At 42.3% G+C, this 15,287-nt stretch overlaps 1 protein-coding gene across 5 annotated transcripts in view; it reads right to left on the bottom strand.

Moving 5' to 3' along the window:
• The window catches only part of CRACD (capping protein inhibiting regulator of actin dynamics), a 147,905-nt gene that overhangs the window by 4,285 nt on the left and 128,333 nt on the right, over window positions 1–15,287 (bottom strand). For 4 of the 5 annotated variants that reach the window (XM_063401956.1, XM_063401954.1, XM_063401958.1 and 1 more), the window contains 5 exons: window positions 13,071–13,139; window positions 11,574–11,756; window positions 3,725–7,241; window positions 2,607–2,797; window positions 1,403–1,568 (listed from right to left, as the gene is read on the bottom strand). In XM_063401956.1, the coding sequence (XP_063258026.1) occupies window positions 1,403–1,568; window positions 2,607–2,797; window positions 3,725–7,241; window positions 11,574–11,756; window positions 13,071–13,139 (4,126 nt within the window). The remainder of the gene's footprint in view (window positions 1–1,402; window positions 1,569–2,606; window positions 2,798–3,724; window positions 7,242–11,573; window positions 11,757–13,070; window positions 13,140–15,287) is intronic. The other variant, XM_063401959.1, reaches the window with a different exon arrangement.

Genomic DNA, 15,287 nt, shown 5'->3' with positions numbered 1-15,287 from the left:
GCCCTTTGATCTAATTTGGCATCATCTATTGTGATGGAGTTTGATTTCTGCTAGAACTGACCATGTACAGCATAACAACACCATGCTGAGTCTGGGGGTAGGGCTGCAATAGAGCCCCTTTGGAGTTTGACAGGAATGCTGTAAAGTATGAATGATTTGGGCAAATTATGTAAGACCTTAGAATAGTTTGGGTTGGAAAGGACCTTTAAAGATCATTTGGCCAAGCCAAGATGTTCCAAGTGGAGTTCTCAGGGACATCTGCTGTGGTGTGCAGCTGCAGTGTGAAGATCCAGCTGCTGAATCACCTGAATATAGGCAGGTGTAGGGGTTTTTCAGTTTGGGACAGTCTGCAGTGCAGGAGTAGCACTGCTTTAGCCTTTAACAAATCAGTTGAGTCACCTCATTACTTTCAATAGTTGCATTTCACCATTCTTGGTGTAGAGTGGTACTGAATAGATGCAGCTGGTACATGTATTTACTTTCAAAAATGCTATTTACTTGCACAACTTTTAAAAAGGTTTCTTCAAAACCTATCTACTCCAAGACCTGTTCCCTAGGACTACTTTTAGCTAGAGAAATATAAGCAAGTCTGTATTTCAACAGTCACCTCATGCCACACCAAATATTATGCCCTTTGGGCATAATATAGTATTTAAATTATTATTATTTATAATATTAAAATAAATAGTATTTATTTTAATTTGCCAACCTTTTGAATATGGGATAGTTTTAGCTTAACCGAAGTGAAGATAAAGCAGTAGGTTCTGGCTCCAACCTACCATGTTAAATATTTGACTGGGAGGGAGAAGTCCTAGATTCAAAGTAACAGACTGCTTTCAACTGAATTGATTATCTTCTGCATTTTTCAGGTGAGAATACTTATTTCCAATATTGAAGGGTGAGTATTTCTCCTTGACAAATTGGGAGGTGTGAGAATGCAACATGCTGCATTTCCTGTGCCATAAATATACTTTGTAGAATTAAATATCATTCCCTGTCTGTGCTAACTCCCAACGCAAAGGCAAAACAGTACTGCAATTGCAATTTACGGTAAATCAGATCCCTCTAATGTGCATTAGTCATGTTCCAAAAATACTGTTGAATATGGCTTGGGGAGACAGCCTGATTTCATTAACTTGAACTGGGGCAATTCTAAGGAATTGCAGCAGTGTAGCCTTAATAACCTGGGTAGACTGGTAAAAGTCTGTTAAAATTATGTATTTCCATCATAATGGCCAGCACATGAGATGGGGATAAGTTGTGTTATTCTATGGAATGCATTTGTAATTCTGGCAGTAGTATATGAGGGAAAGGAAACCCCCTCATTCACTTTCTCAAAAACATGCAATACCGTTTCTGAAGTGCATTATTCCTAGAGTGAATCTGAATCTCCCAACTGTACCTGTCACAGAAGTTGGAAGGGTGTTCGACTTCTTTAGATGCTCCCTTCTTTCTAGCCTTGACACAGCAGTCTCAGTTTTCTTCTCTCCTTCTTGAGTTGTAGATTTCTGCAGTGTGCTTGTTTTGCTGCTGCTGCTTTTATTATCTGACTGATTACTTACAGCAGCCTAGAACACAGAAGGAAAACTGCTAAATGAGAAAGTCTGTCATGCAATGGCTACAAGTTAGAGATGACATGCTTGATGCTTTCATTCACCACTTTTTTGGCAAAGGAAGTGTATCACAACACTGATACTTCTAAAACCAACAGTTATCAATGACTGTAAAAAAAACCTCTCCAAAGTTTAATTTGTCATGTTGTTATTTCAGTGAAAATACTGAAGAGTTTAAGCCAGCCCTCCCTGTTAAATACAGCACTGAAACATCGTGTGCATCTGTGGGCAACTTCACACCCACTACTGTTTTCTTCCATCAGTTGTCTATGTCTCAGGTTAGGCACGTATCCGTCAGAAATTTAGTTTCTCATAACAAACAGCAAATATATTTAGTTATCCACATACCCTCCCTTTTTACCGTCTGTGATATCTATATACAACATCACTGTGCAGCATCACTTGGGTACTGTAGGTAGAAGTGCTTCCCTTACTAATAGAAAGTCATGGAGAGTAAAAAGCTATTTTACTAAAAAAAGCTAATCAAGCAGTGATTGAATTCAGTGCCTGGTTTAGGCATTTGGATGTCTCACGATTGTTCATTTCTTTTGTTCATCTGTATTTTACCCACATGCTGCAATAAAAATAAATTCAGACTTACTAATATTCACCAACAATTGCATATTCCAGCTGCTATTCGCAAAGCATTAAAGGTTAACATCTCACGTAAGCTCTGAAAGAACCACATTGCACACAATTTTTCTGCTCCATCCCCTGTACAGTAGTTCTGCTTATGACTGTCATTAACTACCATCTGGTATCATCAGTTTACACCAAAATTGCTGAACTATTGCACTGTATTTTCTCCTGGAGGTCTCAGTTTTGCAAGAGGGAACTCCAGACTTTCAGAATACTTTTTTACTTGCTGTCATTTTAGTTTTTTTGAAGTCTTACCAAACATTAAAAAAAAATATTCCCATATAACAAAATCAGCTAACAGTTATAATTATGGTGTCAGTATTTCTAATGGGCAGGTTTCTAAAGATTGCTTACATTTTCTTTAGCCAGTTTCTCTGCTTGCTTTGCCTCTCTGGCTTGTCTTCTCTCTTCCCTCGTAGCTTGCTGCTCACGAAATCCCTTCTGCTTTTGCAGTGCTAATGTAATCCAAAGTGGTTGTGAAGTTTCCACTTTTTCCAACAATTTAGAGCCATCTAAAGAGTGCCTGCTCTGAAGGACAGACTTTTCTGAAAGAAAACATGACAAGAATTGATTGAGTAATGCACATCTCTTGTCTTGAGAAAACCCTTACAACTTCTCTACCTTGTGAAAATGCTGGAGCTAAGCCCGTTGAATGCCATGTCAGTCACAGACCTTTGCAGACTGCACGACAAATCCTGAAACAGATTTTATGCCTCGGGAATGAGACCTAATTCGACACACTCACCCAGCTGTCCAAATTTATCCTTTTTTTTTAATGTGTGTGGAAAAAAAAGGAATAAAAAATCAGCAGTTCCACTGAAATACTTTTTTAGAAGTGTTCTGATGTTTGAAAATTTCAGGAATGAAAAAAATTGGGATTTCCCAACAAAATGCTAAATTCTTGCCTCGGTCTTTGGAGTGTCCTTACTCTGAAAGGGTAATTTTCCCTCTTGTACAGAGTACCATTTCAGGACACCATTTCAGGGCTTTCAACTCTCCTCTGAAGAGACATTATGGCTAGTCTAATTGTTTTCATCACTAAAGACTGCCTCTGAAGCACAGACTGCTATGCCCAGCTGTATTACTTGAATAAAGAATTTGCCCAGGATAAGGGGACCTAGATCTTCATATTTTTTAAGGTAGATAACATTTCCTTAAAAAGATAACATCTCTGCCAAGGAAACACACACACACACACATACACACACACACACACACACACACTTGTTACCTCCTTGAAATTAACTTTCTTTAGTAGGTTGCATTGGTCACACTGAATTTACGGGCTTCTGAATCAAATTATGGGCATGGGAATTCACACTCATTCAGACAACCCTAAGCACAGTAACAGTCCTCTACTAGTAACATGTCAGGTAAAAATTACAGCTTAAGAGCAAGTGTCTTCCTCTAGACCTCCGGTATCTCATTTTGGAAATGCGGACAATAACTAAATTGCTTTGAAAGATTCATACCTTCCTTCAACGGCTCGGGCTTTTTGTCATTTTTTTCTCTCCATGGAATACTTAGAGATGGGAAAAATGACTTCTTTTCTTTGACTTCTTCCTCTTCATTTTTGTAGTCATTGGATGGCATGGATTGGGCTGCATTAGCTCTGTCTTCTTTTCTCCAGCCACCATCTGATTCAGCTTTAACCACCCTTTGTCCCAGCATTTCAGATAGGTTTGATCTGTTCATTTTAGAGAGAGGAGATGATGGTGGGGTCTGGCTGGTGGGCTTTGGAGCTAAAGCAGGTTTCTGTGGGACCAGTGACTTGCATGCTGGTTTCTCATGAGCAGGTAGAGCACTCTGGCCAGTGGCTGGTGGGACCACTGGTGTGCCCACGGGTGGTGAATACTCCACCACAGTAACTGAAGAGTCTTTTAAACGACCAGGGATGTTTGCTCTCCCAGTGCCAGGAGAGGTACTTTCTTGTGGAGTGAAAACAGCGGATTCTTTCTCACCTTCTGTTGAGCTGAGTGGGTCAGGCACACCATCAAAACTGTCTCCTGCACTGTATCTTTTCTTTTTCTTTTGCTCTGCCTGTTGATCGTAATGAAAACGTAAGGAGTAGTTTGTCCTTCGTAACTTTATCCCAAAAGGAGAAACATTTTCTTCTCCATTTGGTGGTGGTTTATCTGCTTTTTTGGTGCTGCTATTCTGCTGATTTTCCAGAGCATTGGGAAGTTCTGGCTGGGGTAATTCCTTCCCCATAGAATGTGGAGAACTTGGAACAAGGAATGATGGAAGATCTTTCGCAAATTTACAGCCTTCAGTGTTGTCTGTTGCTTCCCTATGGGTTTCCATTTTCTCCTTAGGCTTCTCAGCTAAGTTATCCTTAGAAGTGGAAACCACATCCTCCTTTGAATCAGCAGATGAGCCGGTGGTTCTCCCCACAGCTACTGTTTCATTGCCTTTGGCCACATTTACACTCTCAGCATCTGAACTGGTTTTTGAAATGTCTGAAAATTTCTGCCATGCTGGTGTTATCGAGAACTTTGCATTTGCAGAGAGGGTTTTCCTCAAGTTGCCGTGAGGAGCACCGCGTCCCCTGGGTGTCCAGTCATCGCTGTGCCTGCAGACAGTGACTCGGTCTCTCTCATGGTATTTGTTGTTTTCTGCATTCTTTAGGATTCTGGAGCGGATAGAGGCCCACTCAGCCAGTACGGCCTGGTTGTTCATTGCCTCTTGAGCATGTTTCATTTTACTGCTGCTGGGCTTGGGATCCTGTTTTTTCCTCTCGGACTTCTCTGGAGAGGGAATATCCACATTTTTTTTCTCTTCTGTTAAGCCAAGTAATGATTTGCAAGCCGTGTCCTTAATCTGGTTCAAGTTCACTGCTGTGCCACACAGCTGTGCTCCAGTAACCAAAATAGCTGTGTGGGGTACACACACAGATGATGGGAGGGAATGAGAGCCCTTACTGGTAGTGTGCACCCTGCAGTCTTTGACAGATGGAGAAGAGAGTCCTGCTCCTTTGATGGGCATAACAGGACTGAGATTTACTTTCTGAAATATGATCTGTTTATCTCCAGAAGACACTTGAAATGTGAAGGGTCTGGATGCTGTTTGTCTTTCATCTACTTCTTGCCACCGAAGTTCTTCCCCTATGCGTTTTTGCTCCTGAGCCTCAACTTCTCTCTTCCTTTTCTGGGCCAGCATTTCTTCTGCTGTTTTAGTCCCTTTTTCAGGCTGTTTGACTTTTTGGGAATTTGATCCCTCTTGGAGCTTCTCCTCTGCTGGATGCCTATCAGCCCCTCCAGCAGAACACAATTGATCGTTTTCCTGTGGCTGTTCCAAGGATTTTTCCTGTTTTGGCTGAAGCTTTTGTCCTTCTGTGTCTACCTTCTGCTCTTTCAGCTTGTTCCATTCACATCCATTTTGTTCCTTTTGCTGCTTCAGTTCATCTTGTAGAACAAAGTCTGAACTTTCCATGTGCATTTGTTTTGTGAGTTTGTGTTTCCTCTGCTCTTCTTTTTTTTTCTTATCCATCACTTGCTGGGGTTGTTCCTTCTCTGTCTTTTCTTTCTCCTTCAAATGCTGTCTTTGTTCCTCCTGTTTCTTCTCTTGTTTGAGGCTCTCAGGCTCTTTATCCTGCTTCAATTTTATTTCAGCTTCAAGCTCTTTCTCTTCTAGTTCTTGTTGCTGTATTTCTTCCTTATTTTGTTTCTTGGGCTCTTTTTGTTCCTCTTGCCAGTTTCTTTTCTCTTCCTTTTGACTGTCCTTTTCAGTCCTGTGTTGCCTTAATTCTTCCAGTGCTAGCCTCTTCTGCTCCTCCAGTTCTTGTGTCTGTTTCTCCTCCAGACCCTTGTGCTTCTGCTCTTCCCTTTCCTGATCCTTCCCCTCCAGTTCCTGACATCTGTGCTCCTCCTGTTCCTGGTGTTTCTGCTCCTCCAACTCTTGTCTCTGTTTCCCTTCCTGTTCTTGATGCTTCTCTTCCTCCTTCTTTAGTCTGTGCTGTTCCTCCCATTGTTGGTGCCACTGCTCATCCATCTCCTGTCTCTGTTGCTCCTCCTGTTCCTTGAGCTTTTGTACCTTCAGTTCTTGTCTCTGTTGCTCCTCCTGTTCCTTGAGCTTTTGTACCTTCAGTTCTTGTCTCTGTTGCTCCTCCTGTTCCTTGAGCTTTTGTACCTTCAGTTCTCGTCTCTGTTGCTCCTCCTGTTCCTTGAGCTTTTGTACCTCCACCTCTCGTCTCTGTTGCTCTTCTTGTTCCTTGAGCTTTTGTACCTCCACCTCTCGTCTCTGTTGCTCTTCTTGTTCCTTGAGCTTTTGTACCTCCAGCTCCTGTCTCTGTTGTTCCTCCTGTTCCTTGAGCTTTTGTACCTCCAGCTCATGTCTCTGCTGTTCCTGCTGTTCCTTGAGCTTCTTCTCCAACTCTCTTCTCTGTTGTTCCTCCTGTTCCTTGAGCTTCCTCTCCTCCAACTCTCTTCTCTGTTGTTCCTCCTGTTCCTTAAGCTTCTGCTCCTCCAACTCTTGTCTCTGCTGTTCCTCCACTTCCCTGTGCCTCTTCTCCTCCAGGTCTTGTCTTTGTTGTTCCTCCAACTCCTTCTGGATCTGCTCCTCCAACTCCTTCTGCATCTGCTCCTCCAGTTCTTGCCTTTTTTCAGCCTTCATCAGTCTTTCCTCTTTACGGCATGTTTTCTCTTCTATTTTCAAAGATGTCTCTCCTTCAAGGAGATGTTGCCTCCTCTCCTCTTCATAGTGTCGTTTTTCCTGTTCTTTCCGTATCTCCTCAAGTTCTTGGCACCTTTTCTCTTCCATTTCCCTTTGTTCTTCCATTTCTACAATCTGTCTTATCCTTTCAGCTTCAAGGATACCCCAGTGATCTTCAATTCTTTTTTCCTCTGCCAGCTGAAGCTGCTTCTGCTCATCTCTGTCCTGGATTAGCTTGTCTGCTGTGAAGTGTCTATTATAACCTGGGTATATGTCCTCATACAGCTGAGTTTCTAGGTCCTCTGGCTCAAATTCTGTTATTGTTAAACTCTGTGATCCCTAAAATTGGAGACAAGTTTGGAGTTACTGAACAATGCCTGTTGCCTTGTTATCCTTTATAGTGAACAAAGAGTTGCAAATGCAAAAAAGAATTTTTGAACAGTGATATAGATGAGCCAATACACAGTACCCCAATTTATGGATTACATCATCATAGATCCCATGTCTCTCACCTATTCAGATGACAGCCTTTAAAAGAAAGAAAACATCCCAAGAGTGACAGCAGTATAATGCCAAATGTTCAGTCACCATTTGGTGTACATTGAGACCTGCCATTTCACATTTGCAGAAGCCCAAGGAGGAGAGCATAAGTTTCATATGTCCATTCTTCTTCTACTACTTAGAACTCCATCCTTTAAGCCTGAAATAATTAACACCTGCTTAGGGGCTGTCATGGGTTAGCACTGGCCAGATGTTAGTGTACTTATGAATATATGTTTTTTCTTTAACAACTCTTGTGGGATGTGATTAGGAACAGAGCAGAGCAGGCTTAAACCTTGAAAACAAAAAAACTTACCAAAACTTTATTAATTACATAAGAACAGGGACAGAGATACTCTTAAACACACACAGAGACAGAAATAAAAACTTCTTAGAACATTTTTTCTCCCAGTTTCTACTTCCTCACCTATCACTCTTCACAGACTAACTTTTGGGTTTTAGATCAAACAATCACTACTCAAAAACAAACTAATCTTTAATTCAGCAAGGGAGAGAGGAGTCTCTCTTGCACCACAGACTGTTCTTCAGAAAACACGGGTCTACCTCTTATGTGTTCTCATGTCACTTGTGGCACTGCCTAGAGAGGTTTGCCAGGGTGACTCTCTCTTTTTCCTGTGTCTAGCGCTCTCACCGCTGTCTACAGGCTGAAAACTGCATACAGGGCTCTTTTAAGGATACTTGCATGCCGAGCTCTCCCCTTTTTACTTAGGGGCCAGGGTTCTAGGAGCAGGTCTGCCCTGAGGGCAGAGGGTGCCACTTTACCCTCTCTCTCTTTTCTCTGCTTGCTCTACTCTTCTAAGTGCCAGTCACTGTAGCAAAAGCAAGGGCAGCTGTATCTACTTAAAAATGCAGTTTATGTTCAAAAGAGACTTAAGTTCAGTCTATGGCTGACATTATGCAAGAGAAGTCTGGCTCAAAAGGCTACTCTTCTCATTTTTCCATCGAGTTCTTTCTAATCATGCTTTATCATCTCGGTCTTAGGCTGCTTCCCTTTTTCTGAAAACTACCAGTCATGAGAATTAATGTTTAAGAAAAGTTTCTTTCTGCTAAGCAAGGGTTAACAGTTTCTTCTCGGCAGGGTGCAGGCTCAGGCACTCTCAGGATCCGCAAATCTCCACGTGGCTGGGCACCTTCTCCTGGAGTTTGGGGGGGGGAGGAGAGGGGTGAGCACACACAGAAGGCACTTCTACAGTTTTCCACCCCTCCATCTTGGACGGGGCAGCTCAGTTCTAGTCCTGTCTCCTCTCTTCTTCCCCCCCCCCCCCCGGGGGCTCCAGCTTACCTGAGCCGACCACGTGTTTCCCCTCCCCCACCCAGCCTCGTGGCCGGGCAGGGGAAGGAGGCCTGAGACGTCTCTCTGCTGAAACCAGGATCTGAAAAGAGGCCGAGCCCCCCAGACTCCTGCTTTTAACTCTTTGTGTCCTCAGAGGCGTGTCCAAACTTCCGAGTGACCAATCCAGGTGCTAGCAGAAAAGCTGATCACTGATTGGACTGCTCACATCCCCCTGGAAAAATTCACTTCCCCCCCAACCACGACAGTCTCCACCCCTCGCCTCTGAGGACACACTGTCTTAAAATAACAACTAACATTACATCTATAAATTTACATCATCACTTAATTTATGCTTTGCTCTTGTTCTTTTTTGATCCTATCTCACAGTTTTCATTCTATCATTCTTATTACTCACTTAAAAATTTGGGTTCGATTTCCCGGTCAGGGAACCATGAATGTCATGGGTTAGCACTGGCCAGATGTTAGTGTACTTATGAATATATGTTTTTTCTTTAACAACTCTTGTGGGATGTGATTAGGAACAGAGCAGAGCAGGCTTAAACCTTGAAAACAAAAAAACTTACCAAAACTTTATTAATTACATAAGAACAGGGACAGAGATACTCTTAAACACACAGAGAAAGAAATAAAAACTTCTTAGAACGTTTTTTCTCCCAGTTTCTACTTCCTCACCTATCACTCTTCACAGACTAACTTTTGGGTTTTAGATCAAACAATCACTACTCAAAAACAAACTAATCTTTAATTCAGCAAGGGAGAGAGGAGTCTCTCTTGCACCACAGACTGTTCTTCAGAAAACACGGGTCTACCTCTTATGTGTTCTCATGTCACTTGTGGCACTGCCTAGAGAGGTTTGCCAGGGTGACTCTCTCTTTTTCCTATGTCCAGCGCTCTCACCGCTGTCTACAGGCTGAAAACTGCATACAGGGCTCTTTTAAAGATACTTGCATGCCAAGCTCTCCCCTTTTTACTTAGGGGCCAGGGTTCTAGGAGCAGGTCTGCCCTGAGGGCAGAGGGTGCCACTTTACCCTCTCTCTCTTTTCTCTGCTTGCTCTACTCTTCTAAGTGCCAGTCACTGTAGCAAAAGCAAAGGCAGCTGTATCTACTTAAAAATGCAGTTTATGTTCAAAAGAGACTTAAGTTCAGTCTATGGCTGACATTATGCAAGAGAAGTCTGGCTCAAAAGGCTACTCTTCTCATTTTTCCATCGAGTTCTTTCTAATCATGCTTTATCATCTCGGTCTTAGGCTGCTTCCCTTTTTCTAAAAACTACCAGTCATGAGAATTAATGTTTAAGAAAAGTTTCTTTCTGCTAAGCAAGAGTTAACAGTTTCTTCTCGGCAGAGTGCAGGCTCAGGCACTCCCAAGATCCGCAAACCTCCACGTGGCTAGGCACCTTCTCCTAGAGTTTGGGGGGGGAGGAGAGGGGTGAGCACACACAGAAGGCACTTCTACAGTTTTCCACCCCTCCATCTTGGACGGGACAGCTCAGTTCTAGTCCTGTCTCCTCTCTTCTTCCCCCCCCCCCCCCCGGGGGCTCCAGCTTACCTGAGCTGACCACGTGTTTCCCCTCCCCCACCCAGCCTCGTGGCCGGGCAGGGGAAGGAAGCTGGAGACGTCTCTCTGCTGAAACCAAGATCTGAAAAGAGGCCGAGCCCCCCAGACTCCTGCTTTTAACTCTTTGTGTCCTCAGAGGCGTGTCCAAACTTCCGAGTGACCAATCCAAGTGCTAGCAGAAAAGCTGATCACTGATTGGACTGCCCACATCCCCCTAGAAAAATTCACCTCCCCCCCAACCACAACAGGGGCAATTTTTGCCAGTTCCTTCATGGCAAATCTGGTACTTGCAGAGACGGAGATGTTGCCTGCAGAAAAAAAGCTCTGCAATGCTAACCAGGAGAGAACACTCCTCAGGGAAACACAATTTGTTTTCTTTTCACAAATCCTGAGCCAGGATATCTTCCTCCTTAGCTGTGCTGAGACTCCACTGCTATTGTAGGAACCGTGGGAACATGTATGGACAGCACAGCCAGAGCTTCCCAGGAGTACTGCTCTGTTCTGTACCTGAAGAGTGCTTCTCTTTAGGAAAACAGCTCAGCTAATGTGCTGCCCAGCTATCATTGCTGAGCCATCATTTGGCTCCAGCTAACCATTGTACGAAGAAGAGGTTTAAATTTAATTTCTTCATTGCAAGAGTGATAAATGCAAGTACAGCGATGCAGAAGAAAGGGCAGTGGCCTCTCCTGAGCTCTGTGTAGTTGAATAGTCTTGTCCCATTTATGAGAACTAATAAGGTGTCAGGATAAAAACCAAACCAGATGTGCATTAAGTGCACAAAGCTACAACTTTATATTTCTCTCTATAGCAGTTGCAAGAGCTATATTACTTAAAGGCAAGTGATCCTTCTTATCAGGCAAAGATATTACCCCTGTTAGAACCCATGCCCAATTTAGAGAATCTGATTTTTCCCATCAAATTTTGCACCATCTCATTGCCTATATCAGAGCACCATTAACAGCAGCACATATCTCCAGGCTTTTATGACCTAAAGTTTTTACTAGAAAAATTAGGATCAGATGACTCTCCCAATGTAAAATCCTAGTGGAAGTACTTCAGGTTTAGGTAGTATTTGTCTCAACTGGCAATATTAAAACTTCTTTGCATCTTCTCTCCAGCTAGGGTTACAGATAAATAACAGTGTTAATCAGATCTTAAGTCCTCTGTTTGTAGATTCTAGTACTCTCATTTATGGTTATTCTGTACCTGGTTTCAGAAGCAATTGCCCTCCTCTCACTGTTTGGCCAGTCATTAAATACCTTTGTCAATCTCTTGTGCTGTCTTGACATCCTCTGCTTTTTTGGCTTCACAGACAGTTTGTGCTTAGCTGCACTGTTGTCTAGATGAGCAAGAGCCTGGGGAACTGAATCCAAATTGATTGTTTCAATTGTGCCAGAACAGGAATATTGTCTTTTTGGCCGAGCTGATTTAAGTGGAGTGACCTGTTTGTATCACAAACACAAGAAACCATTATTAAGTTATTTGTTCCATTAAATAAATACATACATAAATACATACATAAATAAATACATACATAAATACATAAATAAATTACATACACACACATCTTTGCAGGTTTGAATTCAAAGGAATTGTTAGCAGAAAAGATTTGAAACCCTGGCTTTCCATTTTACAAATCATAAATTTTGGATGTGAAAGTTTCAGCTCTAACATTTTCCCATTTTCAGTACTACATATTTTTATCTTTTCACATAAAAATTATTTAGACCCTTCTGTTGGAAGTTTTTTCACAGTTTAGCTCCACTCTGGGCTTGTTGGGAATGGGAAAGGCATAGGCAGGGTTTTAAGCAACATCAAACACTAGGACACTTTAAAGTTTGCTTACCATGAAAAAAGATCTACATCTTTAAATAATTTAGATTATACACTTTAGGCAGAAGCAAATCAGATTGACTTATCTAAGCATCATAATAGAACAGCTACAGAGCTGTTCTCTCGGCATGGGAGATGACTGCAGCATTGGATCTCAGACTGGCACAGTGCCTGTGGAAAACTCCCTCCAGAGTCATGTGGAGTTGTCCAAGACAGAGCCAAACAGCAAAAAACAAAAGACAACACTGGCTTTGATGGGTGCTTTATTTCTCGTGTCCTTCAAATACTTGGGTTCAGAAAGTGCAAATATAAGCAAAGTGATTCAGTAAGACTCTTTTCATGAATAAATAGTGGAACTGTATGTCTAGGCATGTAAGAATGAGCCTGTCATCTGTCTCTTCCATAAGACATCAAGATATCATCCCAAGACTTGCATTTAGCACAACACAAATGGAAAAAGAAGACAGAGGGGGGAGGAAAAAAAGAGAAGAAAACATCTTCTGTAAGGAAAGAAATCACATACATTGTTTTCAAGACAGCTCTGTAATCTTCTGAGGTTAAACATATGCTAATCAGGGAACCAATTACTTAAAAGCTGAGGGAACATTTTGCATATGCTTATTGAATTACATGCAGGCATAACAAAGTAGTAGAAGTATTTATGAAAATTATGACTGTGTGATTAATACATCAAATAGAGGAATGCTGCAAGACTGGCAGAAACTGGGTTCTGCTGTTTCCTGCAATCAGCTCTTAAGATTTCTCAATCTTAGTTATTGCTTATTAACTAGCTCCAAAACTGCACAGCTTTTGCAAAATATTGGATGATCAATCAAACAATGTATGAAAACAAAAACTGTCAGGCTTCTAATATTTAAAATTAGAATGCAACTCAGTGGAAACCAAGTGTAAAAGTTTTTTACCTTTTCTTCCATTTCATGTCTTGTTCCAAGAAAATTCATTTTTCTCAAGAAATCTGGAGTGTCAGTGGACTAGAAAAAATTACCACAGACAAGTATTAAAATATAAAGGATCTAGTAAATTTGATTTAAAGGACTTGTGAAATCATGTGTGTTAGGACTGTATTTTCCCCTCTTTTCTATCACTTCAGGACTGATGGATAAACAAATATTATTCCTACGTGCTCTGAGTTTGTCTTCACTGCTCCTTGAATCACTACTGTCTATACAGCTCTACAAAAGGCAAAACGCTCAGGCTTCCTTAACACAAGAATCAGGTTCCAAAACAAAAGAAAGAGCACAGCTTTGTAGGATTTTGATCAAGTCTTAAGGATTTTATTTTCTCCTGACCGACACATAAGGAAATAGATACTAACCTGTTCAGGCATTACTTCTGCTGCAAGGAGCTTCAATTCCATGTTCTTTTTACAGAGCTAACAGTTCCTCTAGAGTGATGGAAGCTTGGATAATTAGGACTCTTTAGCTAATGTCCCTCTCCAAGCCGTCACGGTGAGGAATTTTCAAGGCACAGGTCTTGAAGCAGCATTCATCACACCCAGAAACACTGGTTTTAATCATTCTATCACAGTATTATTTGGTAACCTAATGTGTGTTGGGATCCCATTACACCACATGATTGTTAATATCAAGACTAAAAGCTCAGCTTCACAACTACAAGTTAAATAAACCCAGAACTCTTGCCACCAATCTGAGTTACTCAGTTGGGAAAATCAGAAGTCACAAAGCATCACAGGAAACCTGTTCAAACTAGAGCAGATCTATCCGGTCCTGGCCACCCGTTGTTGACAGAAGCCACCCCATCCCCCAGACCTATGCAGACAGACATGCCAAAGAGTTACAAGGCCAGCAGATGAGACAAGAGCAGAAACCAGGGAAGCTGCCACACACCAGAAATCTCTGATAACACAGATAATTAGTAGTGTGCAGAGACAAACGAAAGTACCAAGTACTCTGGCTGACACTATCCATGTAAAATTGCTTTGTTTGTGTCTACAACTGCCTCTGAGTAGGAGTGGTTGCTCCTTCAGTATCTGGAAAAAGAATTATGCAAAGGGGTGCTCATTTTGTTTTCAAAACCTAGTATTTTAAAGAGTAGGTGGTCAGAACTGAATTTTCCCCTCCATAATACAGGAAAACACTCCAGCAGGTTTATAGTGCTTGACCAATTGTGTCCTCTGAGCTGGTGACACCAGGTGACATTAGGGTCTCCTGCAGGACCCCAGAAAAATGCTGTCTGCAGAGAATATATGCTTATCTCAAACAGGGACTCACCTAGCACCAGGGTAGGGACTGTGCAGAGCCAAAACCTGTCCACAGTCCACACGTTGTGCTCTGAGGCACGCTGGATGCTCTTGATTCACCTTACCTGATCCCACTAGAAGGAGCACTTGTTAGACAAAAAGATATACCTTAATTTGGTTTAATTTTTATCTTTCCAGAACACCAAGGGAGAAGTGTGAGTGTGCAGGTCCTACCCAAATGACTGGCTCCCTGGCAGATCAAACCACAACCATGAAGGAAGTGGTCACAGAGGAGCTGTGTTGTCCCTTAAAGACTGATGAAGAATTTGGGCCAACTCAGCCATATATCTCCCTTCTGTGTGTTTGGCTGAACACAGGCATGAGTTGCACAGAACCCTTGCTGCCTTTGTGTTAGTGAACATGAGCAGAGACTCATGCCCCGGAGTCCCAGGATCCTAAGGGCTATGTGTACATGCTGGCTTGAAGGATGACCTCCCCAAGAGTTCCCAGGCACAAAGTCAGCCTCCTCCAGGCATGGACGGTTGTCACTGTACTCCTTTCTGCCCTTACAGCAGCACATTGAACCAATCTTGCCTTAGAGATTTCCAGAGATCTTTCCTCACTCATGTTTCTTCACTGTCTAAACAAGACCCTTCTGGACACCTAAATGCCCACAGCATCAAAATCTCTGTGAATAATTTGAATAATTGTCGTGGTTGCGGGGGGAGGTCAATTTTTCCAGGGGGAGGTGAGTAGGCCAATCAGTGATCAGCTTTTCTGCTGGCACCTGGATTGGTCACTCGGAGGTTTAGACACGCCTCTGAGGACACAAAGAGTTAAAAGCAGGACTCCAGGGGTGTTCGGCCTCTTTTAGATTCCGGTTTCAGCAGAGAGACGTCTCAGGCCTCCTTCCCCTGCC

The sequence above is a fragment of the Prinia subflava genome, chromosome 7 (genome assembly GCF_021018805.1).
Source record: "Prinia subflava isolate CZ2003 ecotype Zambia chromosome 7, Cam_Psub_1.2, whole genome shotgun sequence".
NCBI lineage: Eukaryota > Metazoa > Chordata > Aves > Passeriformes > Cisticolidae > Prinia > Prinia subflava.
This window is presented reverse-complemented; position numbering and strand designations above follow the sequence as displayed.